This window comes from Strongylocentrotus purpuratus, unplaced genomic scaffold (assembly GCF_000002235.5).
Source record: "Strongylocentrotus purpuratus isolate Spur 01 unplaced genomic scaffold, Spur_5.0 spur5_scaffold_6, whole genome shotgun sequence".
NCBI lineage: Eukaryota > Metazoa > Echinodermata > Echinoidea > Camarodonta > Strongylocentrotidae > Strongylocentrotus > Strongylocentrotus purpuratus.
In genome coordinates, this window is record NW_022145612.1 from 9,213,683 (window position 1) to 9,223,274 (window position 9,592).

The window sequence follows — 9,592 nt, forward strand, 5'->3', positions numbered from 1 at the left end:
CTGCCTTGAGAGAGAGAGAGAGAGAGAGAGAGAGAGAGAGAGAGAGAGAGAGAGAGAGAAACAGAGACAGACAGAGAGAGACAGAGAGAGAGAGAGACAGAGACAAAGAATAGAGAGAGAGACAGAGAACTGTGTATAGATGGCTCTGTTAGGGTGTAGTCCGTGAAAGACCAGAGCAGAGAGGAGGCGGTGCAAACAATAAAATCACAGCACACATTGGATATATGTAGATGACTTCTCACCTACATTTTATCGCGTGTGCATCTTGTTTTTAGGGAATAAAAGTAAAAACCGAACTACATCGTTCCAGTATCTTACACCGAAAGCTTTAGCGTGACATTACAGCATTTCAGTATAATGGCGTCTTTGCGAAACATTGAAAGTGTTGTACTCTTGGTGGTCATCTTTGAGGTATGCAGGGGACTAGGTCAAGATCCCATGGTAACGGTAGGTCAAGGAACCCTGGTCGGGAAAACGGTGACTTTCCAGGAGAATAAATTCATCAATATTTCGAAACAAATCGATTTGTTTCTGGTACGTATACATGATATAACATTTATCATTCAAAACCATATCTGTGTCGAGGTCTTGTAAACAATAGCCTTCAAGGAATAGTGTGTTTAAAGTAGAGACAAGGATGACATTGACACTATCTATCTAAAAGACTTTCGCAAACCAACCTGAGGCAATTTTCAGTATCCTTGTCCATTCTCTTTTGAAATTGCGATAATTACAATTCGATAACTGAACATGATTTGTATTGTATGTTTAATTGGGTATTGAAATTTCCTTTGGATTGATTTCTCGAAAGGTTTTATGATCGTGTATATCATTTTATTCTAATCATTGAAGTCGTACAGGTGCTTTTATAATAAGAATATTGTAATTGCAAGAGAGAACAGTTTATTTATACGGTGCTTGCGTTTCGAGGGTAAAAAAAAATGTTGAAAATAATTGACATTTAGAAGAAAAAAGGGGAGGTACGTGAAAAGGAATTATATTCAATGAGGACATTTTTTTACTTTTTTTATTGCACATATAGATTCATTTTTTGAGTATCGGTTTCTCATCAAATAAATTTTGTAATGTTTCAATCATTACGTTACTGCAGACAAAACATTTGGCCGTGTTATTTCTGAAAATATCAAATGTTTGCTATAAGCTCTATGACAATTGAGATGAATATTTATTTAACCTTTGTATCCTATAAAAGCAACCATTACAGTACCATAAGATGTTCTCGTATAAAAAGGGTAGAATAGGACGCTGGGTTATTGTACCTGTCAAGTAATACGTGACTGTTTTTTTTTGGGGGGGGGGTGGGGAAAGGGAGTGAATTTTAATTTATGTTCGAGAACGCTTGTTTAATTATAGTAAGTTTATTATTCAACTAATTGATCAATTTAACTGGCTTCACATTGGTTAACGCAATTAATCATTTTACCCCTATATGTTACAACATTTCTCGCCGGGCTTCGTATGAAAGCAAAATATTTGAGTGCCTTTATACAATGTATTTCTCCTTGGTCATTAAGTTAACGAAGCTGGTAGGGCATAGTAATTATCTCCTTAATAACTGATGGTGAGCCCGGGTGGTGAGCCCATAATTTGATAAGGAAATTTCAAAATTTTCATTCGCCCCCCCCCCCCTCTCCCCCACCCACATTCAACTCAAAGATTATGCTTGGATTAGTCCAACAAATCATGATGATGGAAAACATGTTAATCTTTTTATTTCTCATGCAGGGTGTTCCGTTTGCTGAACCTCCTCGTCGCTTCGAGCCCCCTCGTCCGAAGGAACCTTGGTCAGATATATGGAATGCCACGTCCTTTGAATCATCGTGTTTCCAGAATGTCCATCCAATTAACGCACCACCCAGTGAGGACTGTCTTTACCTAAATGTATATGCTCCAAATCCGACGGTAAATATTGCTTGAAACCCTACCTATGCTAACATGTCGTTTATCAAGCCGTGTATTGTCATCAAATTATGCAAATAGCATTGTAGAGACAATGGTCAAATAAGAATACATCGTCTTTCGACAATATGAATCGCGCCAAAATACATATTTATCCATATTTAAAAGATAACTGTCCAGAAACATGGTTAATACGATGTCTAATATTCAAGTCCATTGCTTTTATAACAAAAAAGCTATATCGCTTTAAAGTTGATAATTTTTCATGAGCCAACATGGCAAATTTGGTTGCCCAACTCTTTGTATGTGTTTCGGAGTCCCTGCACTCTCCTTTAAACTTTGACCCAAATTAGATTTTAAGTCAATTTACCAATAAACGTCATGAGTGAAAATATATGAGTCCGTTACACTGTCTTCATTAAGAGTTATGATTAATCCTTCAACCAATCACAATCCAGTCGCGTCTATAAGGGGGTAGGGGGCATGTGCATTTAAAGAGAGCACAAAAAGGGGGCACTACAAATGTTAACGAGAGAAAAAAAGGAGAGACAAGAAGAACACTCTTGATCCTAATGAATACAGATATGGCCTTTTTATATTGATTTTTAATTCAAAAGACTTAAATTTTGATTATATGGACGGCTAAGTAAAAAAAAAATACAGCTAGAATTGTTAAATGCTTACCATTTGTATCAATAAAAAACTGCAGTATTTTCAAAAATTCCAGTAGTTCTCGAAACGGCGCCTCGTGTGCAATGGGTCTAAAATTGCTGACACCGGTCATAACAAAGTAATGGGGGGGGGGGCTTGGTTTATACAAACCTTCAATATCATTTTTCTGTTCTTATTAACAATACACTATACCCTTTTTCTGACCTACCTTTGATTTCAACATTGATTTAACCTGTTTGATTTTGCATCAGCCTACCAATGCTGCCGTGATGGTATGGATACACGGGGGATCATTTAATGATGGCTCAGCGATGTCGTATGATTACTATGGGGTGCCTATGGCGGCGGTCGGTGACGTAATTGTCGTCACTATAAACTACCGAGTGAACATATTTTCAAGATTTTCAACAGGTAAAAGTAATCGCCGATTTTACTTGAATCAAGATTTACATCAGCCTCATGGAAAGATGCCTAAAACTTATAAATATTTATGTCAACAATGGAGCACAAGTACCATTGCCTTTAGAACACTGTTATAATTATTCAGAGTTTCCTGCTATGTAGTTTTATAAATATCGGATGGAAAAAAGAAGAAACATAGGCCATACACAAACTAGCGAGTTGATGATTTCACACCCTTACTTTTCTCTATTTTTTAAAAAAAAGTAATGGCTTGAATCCTCATAGAATTGTGTGCAAAATCACCATTACTGTAAATTATTGTAATTTTGAAAAGAAAATTGTACAGGTGACCAAAAAAATAAAAAGAATATTAAGACTTGACATTTTATAAACAAATTGTATGTTCAAGAGTTATCTTGAATGACTTTATTTTTCAATTTAATTGCAGGAGACGAGGCAGCAAGGGGTAATTACGGGATGTTAGATCAAGTTGCTGCTTTACAATGGGTACAAGACAATATCCGTGGTAAGCTTGCGATCAGCCGGTGAATACCTGCTTGAGAATCCTCGAACACGTTTTCTGCCGGCTGGGCGATTGTTCATTCACTGTTTCTGCACCTGGGTTCTGTAACAGTCTTCCTCAGTACCTTCGCTCTTTTTACTTGCTATTTACTTTAAAAGAAACCAACTAAAGAAATACCTATCCAACATTGCTTGCATTTAATCACTACCTGTCTTTCCCAGGTAAATCACAAACGGTATATTCAGTACTATTTTTCAGTCTCATCAGCGCCTTTGAATAGGCAACCAGATATTGCCGCTCTGCATGGGTTGGATTGGATTGGATGCCAAATTGTTTTGAAAGCAGACTGAATTTGTCTCTTTCGAATATTACAACTTGTCCCCGTCAATAAAATTAGACTTGGAATCAATCGTAAAAATTTATCATACTGTATCTCTGATCTTGCAGGATTGAACGTCATCATACCGTATATCTGTAACATACAATTGATCGCGAATTGCTATTCTTTGTAAAGTTACGACTGGATAAACGAGATGCGGTCAACTTGGGGAAGATACACATAGTCGTACCTTTTTATGTAACAAGGTCGAGATAAACAGAAGTATACTATATACACTGTTTTAAGTATCAAATTAGATTTGGATTACATAAACTTTCTTAAAAAATGTACACAAATAATACATTTCATTAAAGATAAAGACCAGTTATGGTCATGCGATTGCACTGTGAAAGAAACGTTGTGAAATCGATCAGAAAAGGTTGATCATCTAGCATATAAGTATTGGTGTGAACTGCAAGGTTCTGGAATCATCAAAATGATAAGAAATTTGGTCCAGTCTTCGTAAAGTTACAAGCACTGTACACAGAAAGATGTATATGGGACTACGCATACGTGCGCGACACGTGCGTTTATCTCTCACAGTCCAATATATAAACTCATTTACCAAATATATCAATTAGTAGGCAGTTTCCCGGCAAAATTGTTATCATCATGTATTTGTCAAAACATATTCTTTCACATGATCTGATTTAATCTTTTGAAATTGGGGCGTTTCCAATACTAGTCTTTACCTTTAAGAGTTTAAAAACGTATAACCAAATAAAAAATAAATCATCGTCTTGACTTATCTAACCTAACAAAATTATTTCATGAATCGGATGATAAATATTCAATTCAACCTTTGATTATCTAGCTTTTGGCGGCGATGAAAACAAGGTGACTATTTTCGGAGAGAGTGCCGGTGCAGCAAGTGTTAACTTTCATATGCTGTCACCACTGAGCAAAGGTCTATTTCACCAAGCTATTATGCAGGTAGGGAATTTTCATTAACATTTTTATTATGAGTTTGAAGCAATAACCTGATGCCATGCATTATCCCCCAAATAAATGGAATCTCTTTCTAGAGCCTTTCTTATGTTTGGCTGGTCTACTATAATACTTGTATTATGTATTTGCCCCTCTCTTCATTGTCCGTATCTCACAAGTGTTTGTTTTAATTCAGCTTATATTTGCAGAGTGTGCAGCTACACTTATGACAAGAAATCAGGTACTTTTTGACCTCGTCCATCATATTTGTTATCATTGCAAACAAACCATAAGGAGGTTTATCAATCAAGAGGCAGTCGCCTATTCGTTTACCAAGGGAGGGCTGCATTTGTAGATAAGGGACATTGATTTCGGGTTCGTGTGACCGTACCTTTTGTGAACACATTTTTTTTCTTGGCCCTCGAAAATTTGAAAAATCGCACTCCCCCTCCCCCCCCCCTTGAGCGCCGGGGGGGGGGGCGCATCTCCAAAAATAGGTTAAATTAGCGTGTTTTTACAGGTTTTTTCCCAGGGCCCCTACCCCCCCCCCCCCCCTGGATCCGCCACTGGAGTGTAATGTGACCATTTTGTTCGATCTGGTGTGGGTCTCATTGGTGTAACTTCCTAACTGGGTACAACACAGTTTGCATGTTCAATGAGAGGATTACCTCGACAAGAAATTCCAAGTGGGGTTGTGGTGCAAAAAAGATTAAGAATCACTAATGCAGAAAGATTTTGTAGAAAGGTTGCACGTCAAATTCCCTGGATTGCTGTACTATCTACATTTGCCACTGTCACTAAATGATTTTGCAGGAATGCACCCACTTGAATTGTATTGAAAGGGATGCACCCGACATCCGAGGCAATCAATTCATCACCTTTAAAAGCAACATTTTGTGTTCTTCTCTCTCAGAGTGGTAATGGGGTGGCACCGTGGTCCTTTGAGCAACACCCAGAGAATGACCGGCAAAAGGCTGAAAGGCTCGGTGATGCAATGGGGTGTGATGACGTCTCCGATTCGTCTCTGCTAGTCGAGTGCCTACGGACCAAAGACGCCAATGAATTGATGACTGCAGCAGCGAGGGTAAACCATAATCGTGTGCAATATATCTAAGGAGTTAGTTGACATACGGGACTTATTGATATCAGGGACTTTTAAATGTATGTTTAATGCAGGAAATTGGATAATTAATATAAGAATGACTCTGCACTTTCTTGTGAATCGTGCCTTTTCGAAGTTTTCCGCCTTGATACATTTGTGACATAGATAATGGGCCTAAAAGGCACGATTCACACACAAAAAATCCGTCTATGCACATCGGACATAACCGTGAAGGGATGGAATTGGGGGGGGGGGGGGGTACGGGTCTCTGAAGTTTTCAGTTTTAGCATCTCGTTTTATTACGACGGTAACGGTGTAACATATGATGTACGAATATCGTCTAAATGAAGTGATCAATGAGAGTCATGAGAGCTCGTTTAGTTTAGCTGTCAACAAGTTTAACATCTTCTGCAGATTTTTCAGAGCCGCCAGTTATCACATTTTCCGCGTTTCCAACAGTCATGCGAAAGGAAAGATAAGAAATGCTCACAGGAAATCCAAATCCATGTAAAAATTGTTTTCATAGAATTTTAATTTCATCCTGTTCTATCTAGGTATACGGCGGCTATCAAGTCACACTGGATGGCGTATTTATGGAAGATACACCGCTTAACCTCTACGGTAAAGGCGAATTCGCTCATGTACCCGTCCTGGCAGGCTTCAATGAGGACGAAGGCACATTCGTGGTCGTTTTCTCTCCTCCTACTTTCCATGGAACCCCCAACCCACCTCCCCTACCTCGGATCCTCTTAAACACTCTGGTGGCCGATAGCGTTTCTGTGTATGATGGAGATGACGACATTTTAGAAGACGCCGTGTTTCAAGAGTATGTCGACTGGACGACGGATGATCAGGACGCTGTGAACTATTATAGGCCGGTTATCGATGTTATTAGCGACAGTTTCTTTCGATGTCCGACGGATGTTGTCGTACGGAAGCATGTGGAGGCTGGGGATGCGGTCTTCAAGTATTTCATGACGCATGGCCCATCAGCTACGTAAGATTTCACATCATTTCATTAATTTTTATCAATGTCATACTAAAAAGAACATACCATTTTCCAATTTCAAAGCGATAAAATTAAAGTTGACTGACTTCGGGTTTTAGCAAATGGATGAAGAGTATTCTCCTTTAGATAGACACAGGAGCATTATGCATAGTTTCGCCCCTGTGGGGGGGGGAGCTTACGTCTCTTGCTTGACTATAAATTTCCATTTTCCATTTATTACGATTTAGCGCGGAACGATCAATGAAAAACGACTCTGTTAATCAAAGTCATGAGATATACTAGATGAATACAAGATTTAGAAAAAGACCATCACTCGGCTCAAATAACAGGTGGCGGCTGTTCAAATATTGCTTACGTTAAAATTCCTGGGAATGGGGGGGGGGGGATTACAGCTCAACAGCCCCACATTGTTCGGCTATGAATACATATTTAATGTTCACTAAAGTAATGAACTTTTGTGTTTATACATCAGATATATTATACTTCCTTGATCTTAAATACAGGAGCTACTTCGAAATAGGAGAAATAATACCATTCACACCTTGGTTGGATGCGGGCCATGCCGAAGATCTAATTTTCGTCTTCGGAATGCCATTCATCGAACAACTTGCTGGCATCCATGGTCACAATTTGACTGACGCCGAGAAAGCTATGTCGGTCCAGGTCATGCGATATTGGACTAACTTTGCTAAATCTGGGTAAGTGTTCGTAAAATGAAGCCAATGGAAGAGATTTTTCTTTTCGTTTACAAAATTATTATAAAAATTAATATTTACCAAAGAATTTAGATGACGTAGTTCATTATATTACAAAATGTATCTTGCCCTTTCTTCTTCTTCTTCTCCTCTTCTTCCCCTCCTCCCCTCCTCTTCCACTCTTTCCATCTTCTTCTCATCTGTTTTTCCCATGTTTTTCTTCTCTCCGTCTGGTGTTTGAATTTAACAAAAACGAGTCTACTTGTTGAAGAGATATATGTAGTCTAATTCATCCAGCATTTTAGGGCTTAAAGATGAACAAATACTGTGGATTTGAAGCATATAACGGTATCAATGATCGCATTTCTCTTGTCAGAAACCCGAATTCACCCAGTACAGTAGGGAACTTCGACAGTTGGCCCGAGTACACCATACCCGAATTGCGCCATAAAGAACTCTCCCCAGAGTTTAAAGATGGTAGAGCAGCACTGGCAAGACAATGCCACCTGTGGAATGAGCATCTATACGCCCTTGCTGCATCAACTGGTATTTATTTCAAAATACAATTTTTTTTCTCTTTCTGGACCCTTGACCGCTGGGACCTTTTATTCGCCACTAGCGCCGATTGGCACAACCGCACGTTTGCCACGAGTGATGATTGGAACAACAGTAGGCACAATGTGACACAGTGATATTATTTGAGTGGCGCATAGATAATAAAACAAAAATCAGAGGTAACAAAATCTATTCAATAAATACCTGTTACCTTCGTGATAGACTTTGTATTAATTTATTCAAAATACTATCAGAAATGTACACATTTTATGTTATTTGTATTTCCTTCACTTTAAAACAAAATTTATTCTTGGAATTCCAAATATACAATTTCTGTCTTCTTTTTAAATGTGGGTTATATTTACAATGTGAGTGAAATAAACATTTCCCATTTCGCATGTAATTAAATGTTATGATTTTTCTCTTGAAATCACTCTGCAGGTAATCTAGATGAAGATCAAAAGGAATGGAAGGAAAGTTACACTTCCTGGCAGAACGACATGATACTGTGGAGGACCGAATTTGAGGAGTATCAGGAGAATACACCATGCAATGAATAATTAGTATAATAATTATATTTGTAACAATATGAATTCATTCAATTATGATAACGACAAGTCACACGGTCCCTTAACAAGGAAGGATCTTCATAACAAATGAGTAAATATTCGAAATGGAGGATATGAGTTGGATGACGATGGAGATGGAGATGATGATGATGATGATGATGGAGATGATGATGAATTGATGATGATGATGATGATGATGATGATGATGGAGATGATGATGAATTGATGATGATGATGATGACGATGATGATGATGATGATGATGACGATGATGATGACGATGATGATGATGATGATGATGATGACGATGATGATGATGATGATGATGAGGATGATGGTGATGATGATGATGATGAGGATGAGGAAGAGGATGATGGTGGTGATGATGATGATGATGATGATGGATATATGATGAGTAGATGAATTGATGATGATACAAAGATTCAAATGATTTTATTTCTCATGCGAAACATTATACAATGAAATTGCAATTCATTTCATATGTGTTTAAAAAACGAATTTTCAGCTGTTTTTTTTTAAATGTGTATAGACTGGTATTTTGTTTAAGAGATGGGTGTATGTTATTCCAAAATACTGACCGGTGTAAATAATTGTTTTCTTGTGCGACGGCTGTTCTCATGATGAGGGTGATCAAGGATATGACGATAATAATGAGGATGATGATGATGATGATGATGATGATGATGATGATGATGATAATTCTTTTAAGCCGGTATCTACCTCTGCTGCTCACTCATGGTGCTTGCTGGTGGAATCACACAATTCAACGTCACAGTAAAATCATTACCAAAAAGGGGAGGGGTATCGCACAAAAAAGGT

General features: G+C 38.1%; 1 protein-coding gene across 1 annotated transcript; it reads left to right on the forward strand.

The window, feature by feature from the left end:
* Positions 1-209: 209 nt before the first annotated feature.
* On the forward strand, positions 210-8,907 carry LOC100890850 (cholinesterase 1). The gene is made up of 10 exons (XM_031000176.1): positions 210-534; positions 1,747-1,923; positions 2,844-3,003; positions 3,443-3,520; positions 4,711-4,829; positions 5,737-5,907; positions 6,480-6,922; positions 7,438-7,632; positions 8,006-8,175; positions 8,626-8,907. Exons 1-10 carry the CDS (start codon positions 358-360, stop codon positions 8,742-8,744), a joined length of 1,809 nt encoding a protein of 602 aa, XP_030856036.1. The 5' UTR covers positions 210-357; the 3' UTR covers positions 8,745-8,907.
* Positions 8,908-9,592: the final 685 nt, after the last annotated feature.